This window comes from Procambarus clarkii, chromosome 11, assembly GCF_040958095.1.
Source record: "Procambarus clarkii isolate CNS0578487 chromosome 11, FALCON_Pclarkii_2.0, whole genome shotgun sequence".
NCBI classification, from domain to species: domain Eukaryota; kingdom Metazoa; phylum Arthropoda; class Malacostraca; order Decapoda; family Cambaridae; genus Procambarus; species Procambarus clarkii.
In genome coordinates, this window is record NC_091160.1 from 39683025 (window position 1) to 39698225 (window position 15201).

At 43.5% G+C, this 15201-nt stretch overlaps 1 protein-coding gene across 1 annotated transcript in view; it reads left to right on the top strand.

The window, feature by feature from the left end:
- LOC123758359 (Down syndrome cell adhesion molecule 4) overlaps positions 1–15201 on the top strand; it is a 228503-nt gene that overhangs the window by 149351 nt on the left and 63951 nt on the right. Inside the window, exons 33-38 of the mRNA XM_069323052.1 lie at positions 66–186; positions 913–1052; positions 3825–3966; positions 5134–5267; positions 8002–8161; positions 8554–8700. Coding sequence (XP_069179153.1) covers positions 66–186; positions 913–1052; positions 3825–3966; positions 5134–5267; positions 8002–8161; positions 8554–8700 — 844 coding nt within the window. The remainder of the gene's footprint in view (positions 1–65; positions 187–912; positions 1053–3824; positions 3967–5133; positions 5268–8001; positions 8162–8553; positions 8701–15201) is intronic.

The window sequence follows — 15201 nt, forward strand, 5'->3', positions numbered from 1 at the left end:
TACCACTCTTTATTCACATATTTACTCAACTTTCTTTGTGAAGTGATCTAGTGGATTTGTTCCAGGTACGACCCAATGGATCCTTGTTTATTCGTGATGTACAGAAGACTGATGCAGGAAACCTCAGTTGTACGGCTGCCAACACTCATGGTGCTGACAGCGTTACATACATACTTACAGTACAAGGTACAGTCATTCTGTTTACACTACCAAATAAATCTCAGCATTTTAATTTAAAACACATTGAAGACCCATTGTTCTTCAAAGAAAAATTTGCTTAATTTATCATGTAAGTTTATTCTGTTAACACATATATATAATCATTTGCAGAGGTAAATCCTCACACTATGCAATGTGAGTGCAATGTTAACCAGATTTGTAACAGACAGAGACTATCAACAACAGCTGCCCGTATTTTATCCTCAACTAGACGAGTACCAGATTTGAGCAGGCTAAGCTATGAGGACAGGAGTCTAGCTCAACCAATCTCAAGGAACAGAGATAATTTATTCAATAATAGATAAGATCTTGTGAATATGCAGTACATGTTTTGTTTAATTATTTTGTCTATATTGTTATCTGTGTTGTACTTATATTTTTGTTTCTAAGATATCAGCTTGTTTAGTTTATCCATAAAAATGGTCATGGGCTGCTATTTAGTCTTCATTGTGTAATGCATTACTTTTCCATAACCTTTATCCCTACCAACTGTTATTTTCTTTCTCTTGTGTTGCAAATTTTGTAATTATTTTTGATTCTCACTGCTTTCTTCCAAGGTTTATTTTATCTGTGCTGCATATGCTATACATTTTTCACAGCTCTATCTTTTTTTCAGGATTTTATAATATGAAAGCTGTTACAGGTAGTGTACTGTAGTAATTTTTAAACCCTCATGCTATTTTTTTTCCACAGTCCCACCAGCCCCTCCTACACTGTATGTCCAAGGTAGCTCAAGGGATGCTCTTACTCTGCGCTGGAGCTTGAGGCCTCACCATGCACCAGTCCGAGGCTACATCATGAATTACAAGCGGGAATATGGGAATTGGGAAGAGGTAAGTGCTTATTCATGCTTTCTTTGTTCAGATATCAAAACACACACACACACACACAGTGAAGAAAAGTTGTGAAAGTGGGTGCCCTGGTCTGCTGCTCAGTTGCCTTCACCTTCTGGGTGAATTTAGTGAATAGTCTGTCTGAAGTGTATTCCAGAACTACAGTTGAATATCCGTGTGTTAAATGCACTGTAGCGAATCTATCTATGGAAGATTTAGATTTTTGGTGCCTTTCAGGTTGCCTCCTTGTAGTTCCTTGCCTCTTCTGGGGCTGTAATCTCTCGTTTCCAAATGAGTGGTCTCAGTCCTGTCTGCTAGCTAATGAAGCACATTCTCTTTTTGCTGGTCTGTCAGTGGTATGCACAACTCTGGCCTGTGTCTGAGTGGCCTTCTGTTTCTCTTGGCATACCTGCTTGATGGGGTTCTGGAAGTTCTTCTACTCCCCGAGCCCGGCCCAAGGCCAGGCTTGACTTGTGAGAGCTTGGTCCAACAGGCTGTTGTTTGGAGTGACCCACAGGCCCTCATATCCACTACTCCTTGAAGAAAACTATCAAGTTTTCTCTTGAAGATGTCCACAGTTGTTCCGGCAATATTTCTTATACTCGCTGGGAGGCTGTTGAGCAACCGTGGATCTCTGATGTTTATACGGTGTTCTCTGATTGTGCTTATGGCACCCCTGCTCTTCACTGGTTCTATTCTGCAATTTCTTCCATATCATTCACTCCAGTACGTTGTTATTTTACTGTGTAGATTTGGTACCTGGCCCTCCAGTATTTTCCATGTGTATATTATTTGATATCTCTGTCTCCTTTCTAGTGAGTACATTTGGAGAGCTTTGAGATGATCCCAATAATTTAGGTGCTTTATCGCATCTATGTGTGCCGTAAAAGTTTTCTGTACTCCCTCTATTTCAGCAATCTCTCCTACTCTGAAAAGGGAAGTGAGTACTGAGCAGTACTCAAGATGGAGCAGCACAAGTGATTTGAATAGTTTGTACAACCATTGTGATGGAATCCCTGGATTTGAAAGTTCCCGTAATCCATCCTATCATTTTTCTGGCTGACGCAATTTGTTTGGTTATGCTCCCTAAACATTAAGCCATCAGACATCATTATTCCCAAATCCTTCACATGTTGCTTTCCTACTATGGGCAGATTTGATTGTGTTTTGTACCCTGTATTATGTTTAAGGTTCTCATTTTTACCCTACCTGAGCACCTGGCATTTATCACTGTGAAACATCAGTTCATTTTCTGCTGTCCAGTTGAAAACTTTATTAATATCTACTTGTAATTTTTTAATGTCTTCAGCAGAGGTAATTTACATGCTGATTTTTGTCATCTGCAAAGGATGATACGAAGCTGTGACTTGTATTTTTGTCTGTCTGATATGAGAATAAGGAAAAGCCTGAGGTACAGAGCTTTTAACTGCTCTTGAACTTGATTTTATTTGATTGGCTGTTACTTTTTGTGTTCTGTTCGACAAAATTGCATCTGGCATGGGAGCAGTAATATGCTGCCTTTTCATATTCCTTTCCTATTATTGGTGTGGATGATGGCTGATCCTTCTTGTGTACAGTTATACCTTGATCATGTGTCCACTGTGGACTTTGTCAGCCTCAGTGGGTGGGTGTGATGTTTGGATATCGTAGCTCTGGCTCCCATTTGTAGAGAATGGTGAACCCCTTTCATCTAGCCTGGTACCTGTGAGGTGTCCTCTTTGTTTTGCTTTTTTGTTGTCCAGTCTGCTCTGGTTACCAGAGTTATCAACTCTAACTTGCCCAGTACTGTATCTGTGTCTTGAGGCTCTTGTATGAGGCTCTGCTTCTTTTAGAAGCTGGTGGTGGGGCCTAGCTAGATAGTTTGCATCTCTCAACTAGTGTTCATGTTGAGGCTTCTTGGTCTCCGATTTTTAATCTTTCTTTGAGGGGGGGGGGGGGAGGGGCTGCATGTTGTGGCCAAGTATGTTTTTAAGAACTCCCTGTATCCCCATCATGTCTTCATTAATGGTGTTGTAGGTGAGTTCATTAATAACATTGTTCCTTCAGATACCTTTTAGGTCATTACTTGTTGCTTGAATTTGGTGGAGCCTCACTGGTGACGCATTTCATTTGATCTTGCCTTCCGCCCTGTTTGCCGAGTTGGTCTGTACTTAGCTCTTGACTTTAGCCGACACATGCTTCTCTTGAGCCTTCCTAGCTTCTAACTCTCTTGCAGTTTTTGTCTTGAGCTCAATTCAATGTTTCCTTTTCTTTGTGTTTTGTTATAAAGCAACATTCCAGATCACACCTAGGTGAGAAGCTGTGTGAGCATGCTTCTTACTCTTCGTTATTGGTGTCCTCGTTCATTTGGCTCAGGTGACAGGTTGTGCTGCTGCAAACAGCTTCCTCATTCCTAGCTCAGAATAGTTCTCAGTTGTCTCTGAACATTCACCGGGAAATCACATTCAGCTTACATTTGCTGTTAACTTGTATGATCCATATATTGGGTATATGATATCTTCTCGGAGGGCCTAAGCTCCCAGAATCTATATATGCATTAGTCTATTGCTCAGAAAAATTATATACATTAGCACTCAAAGCCAAAAGTTAAAATTTTTTAAATTATTTTTAATTATATTTAATTATATGTAAATTCATTACACAGTTTTAGTTTAATACATTTTAAATACCATCCACACATCATCTTCTGTTTACCCATTGTTAATTTTTCGTGTGCAAAATATATTTTTATTTACAAAACAGTAATTGTGTTAGTTTTATTGTTTAATCTAGGTGGAGCTTCACACAGCGAGGACAACCCACACCCTGTCGGGTCTCGTCTGTGGCTCCCGGTACCAGTTATATGTGACAGCTTATAACAAGGTGGGCACTGGCCTGCCTTCAGAGATCCTCACCACCTCCACCAAGGGTTCAGGTACATCTCATACAATGTCTGTATTTCTTTTTTGCACCTATTAACCCTTCGATAGTGATTTGGACCACAGGTGCAATTTTTGACCTTTCTAGTTGTTTAGAAAAAGTTTCTATTTGCTGCAATATTCGGCCATACAGAACAGGAATTGGGACATCTGTAGTTGGTATAGCTGCCTCTAGGTGACAGAAAAGCATTATCCATGTGGTAGTTCAAAAAGCACTCGTAGTACAACCACCCAGCCGGTCGGCCGAGCGGACAGCACACTGGACTTGTGATACTGTGGTCCCGGGTTCGATCCCGGGCGCCGGCGAGAAACAATGGGCAGAGTTTCTTTCACCCTATGTCCCTGTTACCTAGCAGTAAAATAGGTAGCTGGGTGTTAGTCAGCTGTCACAGGCTGCTTCCTGGGGGTGGAGGCCTGGTCGAGGACCGGGCCGCGGGGACACTAAAGCCTCAAAATCATCTCAAGATAACCTCAAGAAATATACACAGGTATAATTAATGGATGTGTTTTGTTTATTGTGACATACATAATTAATTAAGCATATTAAGGTTGATTTGCAAGCTTTGTGATAACATTGTTTTTGTAAAATGTTTTCTTTCTTATTCAAGTCTTTTTCACCATTGAGTGCTGTATTGAGTAAAGCTAAATACAAAAATAGCATTTTCTGGTGTGGGGCTGCTACTCTCACACCACCTCATACTGTCAGTCCTAGTGAACTATTGTGTAATATATAACTTTGTCATGATTGGCAATGTAAACATTTGTTTTGCATGTTATGCAGGTTATAATATAAATTGAATACATGTACAGTATGTGCATTATATAAACTTTATATAGCACATTTTTAGAAATGTTTTGTTTTTCAGGAATGTATCTGCTTTATTATATAAGGGTCACTTAAGGACCCAATTATATAAGGGTCACCTGTATATTAGGGAAGACTGAATCCTGTTATGCTTAAGATAAATTATATAGTGTAGTGCTATTCTGAAGAACATTCTGTTCTCAGTTTTGGTATGACAGCTTGTATCTGAAACAGCCTCCAGCTCTGAGGACTAACTTCCATCTGTAGTACAGCACAATGTGTCTATGAACATTATTTTTATCAGTATGTTATCAGAACCACAAATTACCATCAATTGAGTATTTATATTTTACCTCAGAACCTGTCGTGCCGAGTCGATCTCGCCTCTTGGACGTCAACTCCACATCAGTGTTGGTGCATCTCAGTACATGGGGTGATGGAGGATGTCCTATTCTCTATTATGTCATAGAATATCGTGCTTCCTCGTCCAGGGTCAGTTTGAATTATTTTTGGTTGTTTATATGGTGACCGAGTCCAATTTTTTGTCTTTAATTATATGACGGCACTTATTATTTGCTCATTAAGAATTTTAATTTTTTCAGTGTGATAAATTTTGTAATGTATGTATGGACTGTTCCATATTGCCCCCTCCCCCCACTAAATGTTGAATATAAAAAATATTCATTGCAGGTGTAGACTGATAATAAATTCATTTGATTTTAATACAACACACAAACTTCAACTTGTCCAGCATTACTTGTACTACGAGTTGATTGGTGTGTGATGTAATATCTTTGTGTGTGTGTATAGTTACTACATACATAAATGTAATTACTTAAGTGTAGTCACAGGATGAGAGTTACCTTGACACAAAATAGAAAACAAAAAGTTACAAAAGACACAAAAATGGAATCAATATAGGAAAAGGCCAAACCCCCAAACATACCAGCGATACAAAGATGCGAGAAACAACTACACGGCAGTGAGGAGAGAGGCACAAAGAAATTTTGAAAAAGGGATTACGGACAAATGTAAAACAGAACCGGGTCTATTCTATAAATTTATAAACAACAAATTGCAGATAAACGATAACATTCAGAGGTTGAAAATGGGAAATAGATTCACGGAAAATGAAAAGGAAATGTGTGAAACATTAAACGAAAAGTTTAATGTTTTAATGTCTGGGGGGGCAATCTTGAGCACCTCAGTGAATGCTTGTTTGCTACTGCTCTTTCCCTGGATGTTGGTGTTCTGCAGCTCCATGTGCAGGTTCCCTCCCTTTCAGCTGCGCAGGTGGCCGAGGATTTGCGCGCCAGGGGCCTCTTGGCTTCGGCCTTGCGTTTCTTTTCCCTCCTGGAGCTGTCTTCGGACTGGCTTGGGGAGGATGTGGGGACGCTCGGGGCCGTTCTGGGGTCTGGTGCCTTGGGCTCGGCTGCTCACGTGTCGGCTGCCTTGTTGAAGCTGTTTGCGCCGATCTTGCGGGATGCGGTTGCCCAGTTTTACGCTTCCCGGCTTGCGTGTCGATAGGCGGTGCTTGCCTCCTCTCTGGAATCGGCCTGGGCCCTGGCTTTTAGGATGTCTTCGCCCTTTTGTCCTCTGCTTTCTGCTCCTGCAGCCATAGCGCAGTGTATTCAGGCTGCTTCGGCCAGTTGCTGTCCGATATTGGACTTGTTAGTTCTCTGGGGGTTTGGAGGGGAGGTGGTGGAGGCCTACCTGGAGGGGTCATGCCAGGGCTCGGGGTTCCTTTCGTCGTGGTAGGCCACTAGTGCCAGGTTCGGGCTTGGCTCCGGCTTTAGACCCGTCTTCGGCTGGTAGGCGCAGTATTCGCCCTGTGCAGGGTTCTGGGTCTCGTAAGGGATGCCAGCCCATTTGCAGTTCGCCCCATTCATGGAACGATGGGGGGGAGGCTCGCGCTGTTCACGCTTGGTCCCACAATTTGTGGGCATTTCAGGTCGTTTCCTTCGGTCTGCGGTGGCGTTGGGTGGCCCCTCGTCCTTCGGGGGGTTTGGGGCTGGTAGGGCAGGCTTCTTCTGCGCTCCGTTGAGTTGTCTTGGGCGTCGTCAAAACGACGTTGTCCCTCAGATGGGTTTCCTGTCTGTTTCCAGTGCCGAAACGGAACTGTGCGGACCTGAGGTTCATTCTGGACTTGTCCCGTCTGAACCCCTGGGGTTCATTGCCCCTCCTTTCGGATGACTACGCTGTCTCAGGTTCGGCTCCTCTTGGAACCGGGAGCTTGGATGGTGTCCCTGGACCTCCGGGACGCTTATTGACACGTCCCGATTCATCCGGAGTTCAGGGACTGGCTCGGTTTTGTTGTGGAGCATCAAGGTTACCACTTTAGTTGTCTCCCGTTCAGGTTGAATCGGGCGCCTCGCGTGTTCACACGCCTTACGCGGGTCGTCGTGGCCCATCTGCGTCTTTTAAGTGTTTGGGTGTTGGCCTACCTCGACGACTGGCTGGTTTGGTCTCCCAGCCGGTCCAGTTGTCTTGCTCCTCGTGCCTCTCTGAGGGGGGGCCAGGTTCTGGCCGTGTGGTCCACAGTAGGGCTAGAACGCCACCCACATCGATTGATGCCAAAAGTTAGGACTATCTCTATCAGCCTGGATAACTTCCGGGGAGGCTCCTGGACTTACCCAGAAAATGGCGTTTCATTACATTCAAGGCTGATTTTTTGTTTGTAAAGTTTTGATGCATGTGGTGGAGTTGGCATCCTCTACTCTGTATTTAATTTATTCCATTCATCTACCACTCTGCAGAAGTGAATTATGTTTTATCGACACCCTTGCTTTTGAAGCTAGAGTTTATGATCTCGGAATCTTAACATCACTGGATTAAAATATTCCAGTGTCAATTCCTACTAGTTTTGACATACAGCACATCCTCCAAAATCTGAATCATGTCATTGTGGATCTGAGCCAGATTTGCATATAATAAAAATTTCCATAAAACTGCCTTTTGGCTATTTATCACTAAATTTAAAGAAGTTTTCCTATTCCATATGATTCAAAATACTGTATGTATGTTCTACATATTGACACAAATAATATAACAAATACTTTTTGTGTCATATTAATTATAATACATACATTTTTCCATCATGTCATGACCCTAATTTTTGTCTTTTACATTTTTGTGAAAATTCAGTTGAATTATGCATTAATTTTTGTTCGATAATTTCACTGGTAAAATCTGTAAAATATTATTTATCCATAACTGACTTTTCCAGGATTGGATTTCTGTAGCCAACAATGTTGCTGCCAATGAAAAAACATATGTGATCCGGGACCTGACACCTGCCACACGTTATGCTGTCAGAGTTACAGCTCACAACCACGCTGGTTCCAGTGTGGCTACATATGATGTCAAAACATTAACTCCTGAAGGAGGTATGTCTGTAGGAGTAGTGTAGTGAGTTTTGTACCCACTTTAATGATTATTTGCCTTGTTTCCCTCAGGATAATTCATTTTTATTCAACCAGTTGCTTGTTTTGATGCACTCAAAACATCAAACTCAAAACAACAAAACATCAAAACTCAAAACTTTGTGTCTTTGTTCTCGGTTTTGGCTCGATCTCTCGGCCCAAAACTTCCTCTGCCTAATTGAGAGCCTAATTTCTAATTTAACATAATTTCTCGGTTGGCATAGCACAGTGGTTAAAGATAAATTTATGTAAATTACACTGTGACGATGACCTTTAGTTTTGTGTGTATTGACAGGTTTGCCAGGTACAATCCACAGTGAATTAAAGATGTGAACTGAGTAACACTTTATCAACAGTGTTGTTGCTAGATGAAGATCCCCCCAATGGAGGAGTTGCCTCGCCGCCCCTCTACCAGGACCTGAGGGTCGTCATACCAGCAGCAGTAGTAGTGGTCATTGTCATTGAGGTCATCATGGCAATTGTATGTGTCTTCAGGAGGAGGAGTGAGTTTTGCATTTTGTTCTAATGTGCAATGTGAGATCACATCTAAGTGTATATGTTTGTATCAGTTGCAGTTCATAAACCATTCAACTTGTCTATGCATTTTACCCTTGTGACTGATGTTTTGTAATACAGTATTTGCTTCCTGTCATTATCTAACCCTAAAGTTAGACTTCATATGTCCTGGAATGAGCTTTTTGATGATAATGTGTGGGACTTGATGCTGGTTCTGTGTGATGACGTTTAATAAGATATGCTGAATGAACATGTATAGTTTGTTAATATTTGCAGCCTTTCTTACACTGATAAGCCTGTCTCTAGGCTGCCTTCCCACCCAGAGTGGGACGTGAGATAATGGTGATGGCTCTACATTTTCTCATTTACTATATTCATTTGTCCTATAATTTTCATTTACTCTGCCCTATGGCTTTAGTAGCTTTGAAATACAGTAGGATCATGGTGCTATGCTAGAGAATTTAACATGCACCAATTCAAAATGTACAGTAATTTAAAATTTAGTTTAATATTAATAACAATTGGTTTTATGGAAGTTTGTGTCAATGTATTTTCATACTGTTTCTTCAAAATAACATGTAATCTAAATCATTTAAAATTTAATCTAATAGCCACTTTAAAACTAGTAATCATTGAAATATCTATTGCAATGGCCTCATTGAATATAATCACAGATTATGAAATTTCTTAAATACTAAGTTATTGTTTCAAAATACTAGTTGAAAGTAATGAAAGGCCAGTTTCTTGTATAGAAAAAATTGTTTCATTGAAGATACACTATCAGTGATAGTGTACCAACTACTAAGTTGCATCAGCCGCAAAGTTCTATTGGCCTACCTACTGGGGACCAGCGTCAGAACCTGGTCCCCTCATAGAGGTGCATGGAGCAGTGACATTTATATATTTATTTACGTCACCAACAGGGAAGGCACCCAGAAAGTCAACCAAACAAAACAGACCACTGCTGGCTTCAAACAAGACTGCAGCCTCACGAACCATCAATGTAAACAAATGATTGAAATCTCTTGAAACTAGCACTAGCTCATTTGCCCCACCTCCCCCACTCATTTGGGAGAAAGGGGTGGCAGCTTACAGTCAGCCAGCTCCTCCATCCTCAGCTCTATGCTGTGTGTAATGTGTACTGGGTCTCCTCTCTGCTGCTTGGGCTTCAGTATTGCTGTTCCAGCTAAGTGGTGGTTGGAGCTGCATGTACTTATGGTTATCTTCCCTGTGTGTTCCCTAGAGCTGCCCTTGCACTTTAGGGTTCTCTTCCATGGGGTGTTCAAGAGTTGCTCCCTTAGGGGTTCTCCTTGCTTGTAGTGGTCCTCATGCAGGGTGAGTCAAGTCTTTTTAGATTTTCTTGCATTTACTCAGGTCAGATGTCACATTGGCTGGGGTGCACTGGATATTCATATGCTACACTTTAGTGCAGCATACAAATGCACTTTCGCAGCCTTCACAGTCATACGAGCAGTTTGCTTACTACATCGTCTCTATACATTCTATATACTTTTGCATGACTACCTTCAATTAAAGATCTAGTGTCTGTTAGGGCAATTCCTTTGGTCCCTGGGAATGTGGTTCTGTGGTCCCAAGAATGTACCCTATGAACCTGCTCTCACCTTGTGGGAGTTTGAGGGTTGTGTGTTGTCTGTGTCATGTAGCGACACTCATTCTTTCTGCCTCCCCCATGGAACATGCTGGATCGGTGACACTTTCGACCTTGAGTCATATCAGATATGTTCCCTACATGTTGCCCTTCTTCCTGCCTGACTTAACAAGGCTAGGGCTTTTCACTGTGCATTAGTTTTTTCTAAGTTGCAGCAGTCTAGGTTGTGTGCCTGGCCCTGGAGTTACCTCATTTGGTGTTTAGGGATCTTGAATTGGAGGTGTTGGTAAATTCTTCCTTGGTTCTGTCCACACCACCTCTTCCTTCCTCTTTGGGCATAGTTCACCTTTTATGTGATCCTTCCCTCTCCTCTACTTCTGGCCCCAAAGTGTGTGATGGTTTTGGGGTTAGGGCAGAGTATAGCTCAGGATATGGCTTGGTAAGCTCTAGGGGTTGCCCCTTCAGAATCAGGCATGGAAGCAGTTGAGCTTGCTTATCCCACCAATGCTTCTGGGTTTTCCTTTCAGCAAGCCCCTTCTTCCTCTGAAGCCTTTCGCTTGGACTCATGCCTTCCTATACCAGGCAGTGGATAAGGATGGTGGCTGTGCCCTGTGGCCCTCTGCTGCAGCTTCTGGGGGAGTTAGACATGAGTCCTTGGGTCCCCTTTGACTCTTGTGGTTCCATGTTCCTTCTGAAGAGTGCCTTCTTTTACAGAGTAAGTGGTTTTTCCTTTCCCTCCCTGTCTGTATGAGTATGATTTGGGTGCTCTTCTGCCCCACCCCACCTCCCTGGGGCTCTCTTTCCGGGTACCTTCTGGCCCACCCTTCCAGAGGTTTCTGTCCTCTTGAGTCCCACTGCTGTGGCTCGAGAGGCCCTTTTTCAGTACCTTCTGCGAGACCCAGATTAGGCCTCTCCTATGAACTTTGCCTCTTTTGAGTTTAGGTCTTCTACTAGTTTTGGATTCATTATGAGGTTCTGGAGTCTTTCTGGATAGCAGGCAATCCCTTGAGTTTGCTTGGGGTATTGTGCAGCTTTTGTTGTACCAGCATACTGGAGTGATGTTGAGGTGTTAACTGTGTTTTTAGGTTGTTTCTGAGATGCTCTTCTTTTGAGTCTCTCAATGACTGCATGTTTGTCTCCCACTCTTTCTTGGGATGTGGGTCTTGTGTAGCTCTGTGCCCAGGTTTTCCTGTTGTCAGTGACGCTGGTGGCAGATGACCTTCGTGCCCATCAGTATCTGGGTTCCACACACAAGTCAAGCCTGACCACGGGCCAGGCTTGGAGAGTAGAAGAACTCCCAGAACCCCATCAAGCAGGTATCGTGCACTTCTTGGGTCTCCATTAGCTGCGCTCAGATTGGACTATGGAGATCAATGGGGTCAATGGGGTGCTTTGTCAGGGATAGCTTGCAGGAGTCTTAGCCTTTGCTGTTGTGGCATCAGCTGTGCTCCCCAAGCTGTATGCTCCCATGCTCTAGGAAGCAGTGGCCACCTTCATTGCCACATAACTCGCATGTTGTCAGGCTGAGTTGGCCCAGCCTCTAGATTCAGCGTGGGCCCTTGCTCACCTGTTTGCTTCTTTGTTTTCTTCGCTTCTATTTCCCGAGGAACTGGTTGCCGAATTCTTGTCCCCGGCAACTAGTGCTTGTTGGGCCTTTATGGCCCATACGTCTGTTTGGGGTACTCGTGCTTGGTTTTGAAAGGTAGGTCAGGTAGGTCTGAGTATTGCCTTCTTATTAAGGTAGGCCATCAGTAGAGTCAGACACCGGGTCGCATGCACCTCCTGCGGCTAGTCCAATGTCTGCTCAGTTTCTTGCTTGCTCTTTTCAGAAGGATGGGGGTCTCAGGGTTTACACCAGTCCTTTAATGGTTTTCCCCTTTGATGGGGGGCATTGAGGGATGTGACTGTGTGCTGATTCCAGGTCCCACAGTTTGTGGACTTTGCAAAACATTTCTTGCGGCCTCTGGTGAGGTTGTCAGTTCTTTCTCCTGTCGTGGGTTCAAGCCTTCATGAGGAAATCTGCCCGGAAAAGGCCTGAACTCCCTTCAGGAGGACAAACTGACCAACTCCACCACAGACTGCAAGAAACGACCTGAAAAGACCATTAATCATGGGACCAGGTGTTGGTAAACTGGGCAAACTGTGAAAGGGCCAGTGAAAACCCTGAGAGACTGCTTTCTGAAAGGAGTGAGCGTGGCACCAACCAGAGAAGGACTGGCTGCAGGAAGTGCATGCGACCTGGCATCTGACTCCACCAATGGCCTATCCCAATCAACAGATGACAATACCCTAGACCTAGCTGACTGCCTTGAAAACTGACCATGAGCACCCCGAACATATGGTCTGTAAAGGACTGACAAGCAGTGGTTAAAGTGGACAAGAACTGGGTGACCACATCCTCAGGAAATAAAAGCTGAGAAAAACAGAGAAGTGGACAGGAGAGCAAGGTCCCATGCTGCATCTAGAAACCGGGCTAACACAGCCTGTTGATACAAGAGTTGTGTGGCAAAGAATGTGACCACCATCTCTTGGAGCATGTGAACACACAGCTTGAGAAGTGCAGCCGATGTGCAACAGCAGAGATCAAAACCCCTACAAGTGGCCTAGGTGCCCCCGATGTTCTCCATGAGACAATCCAAATGCAACTAAAGGAGGCCCAAAAAGCACCCAATGGAACCTAGATGATAATGGGCATGAAGGTCATCTGCCACCAGCATTGCTGACAATCGGGAACCTGGGCCTGGAGCTGCACGAGACTCACATCCTGAGAAAGATTGAGGGACAAACATGCAGTCATTGAGAGACTCGGAAAACAAGCCTCCCAGAAACACCTGAAACACATTTGACACCTCAACATCACTCGAGCATTTTGGTACAACTAAAGCGGCACCATTCCCCAAGTGAAAACAAGGGACTGCCTACTTAGCCAGGAAGACCCCAGATCCTTTAATGCAAGGATCTGTGGTACTGTTTGGGAAGAAAACCCAAACTCAGAAGAGGCAGGGTCTATCAGCGAGGTGTAATCCAGGTCATACAGGAAATACTGAAAAAAGATCCTCCCTGAGATACAGAAGGAAGGACTCAAGAGGACAGAAACCTCCAGAAAAATGAACCTGATGGGCCCCCAATGCACGCGGAAATCAACCCTAGGGAAAGCCACACCCAACTCATACTCATACAGAGAGGAGTAGAATAAGAAAACCCCTAACCCCTGTGAAAGAAGACCCTCCTCAAAGGGAACTAGGAAACGCATAGGGTCAAAAAAGAACCCAAAGTCCCCATATCCGACCTCCAAAAAACCACTAAAGCCGCAGCAGAGGGCCTCAGGGCAGAGCCGGCGTCCTCGCACACCTCATGGACTAGGAAGGTGGAGTCCAAGGGAAAGGCTTCAAAGGACGAAGGGGCTGGCTGAAAGGAAGACCCAGAAACCTTGGTGGGATTAGCAAGCTCATCTACCTCTGCGCCTGATTCAGAAGGGGCAATCCCCAGAGATGACGGAGCTATATTCTGAGCTGCACCCTGCCCCAACCCTGAAACCCTCAGATGCTTTGGTGAAGCAGGATGGAAGGATCAAGGGAAAAATTAACTATACCCAAAGGGGACGGAAGAAGAGGTGACGGTATAACCAAGGTAGAATTTACCAACATCATCAATTCCAGGTCTCTAAACACCAAACAAAGCATGGCCATGCACTCAGCTCTGGGTCCAGATTCATGGAATTAAATTTTTATAAAGAAATGCAAGCTGCCAGTAGCACAGGCACTCGGTATAGTGTGGAGGAAGAGCATGGACACGGGGGAAGAGATACCAGATATACTTAAAGTAGCAAACATTGCCCCTCTACACAAGGAAGGGAGCAAAGCATTGGCAAAGAATTATAGACCAGTTGCACTAACATCCCACATAATAAAAGTATTTGAGAGAGTGATTAGGAGTCAGGTCACCAACTTCATGGAGACTAATGACCTTCACAACCCAGGCCAACATGGATTTCGAGCGGGAAGATCGTGCCTCTCACAGCTACTTGATCACTACGACAAAGTCACTGAGGCATTAGAAGAAAAACAGAATGCTAATGTGGTATACACGGACTTCGCAAAAGCATTCGATAAATGTGACCATGGAGTGATAGCATACAAAATGAGGTCAATGGGAATAACCGGTAAAGTAAGACAATGATTACTCAGTTTTCTGTCAAACAGGATACAACATGTAACAGTCAATCATATAAAATCAAGTCCAAGCGCAGTTAAAAGCTCTGGACCTCAGGGTACAGTCCTTGCACCACTGCTTTTTCTTATTCTCATATCAGATACATACAAAAATACGAGTTACAGCTTCGTATCATCCTTTGCAGATGACACAAAAATTAGTATGAAAATTACCTCGGCTGAAGACATTGAAAAACTTCAAGCAGATATTAATAAAGTTTTCGACTGGGCATGAGAAAATAACATGTTTAACAGTGATAAATTCCAGGTACTCAGGTATGGTAAAAATGGAGGACCTTAAACATAATACAGGGTACAAAACACAATCAAATGTGCCCATAGTAGGAAAGCAGCATGTAAAGGATTTGGGAATAATGATGTCTGACAACCTAACGTTTAGGGAGCATAATCAAGCAAATATTGCGTCAGCCAGAAAAATGATCGGATGGATTACAAGAACTATCAAATCCAGGGATCCCATCACAATGGTTGTACTATACAAATCACTTGTACTGTCCTGTCTTGAGTACTGCTCAGTACTCACTTCCCCGTCAGAGCAGGAGAGATTGCCGAAATAGAGAGAATACAGAGAACATATACGGCATACATAGATGCAATAAAGCACCTAAGTTATTGGGATCGTCTCAAAGATTCAGATTCAGATTCAG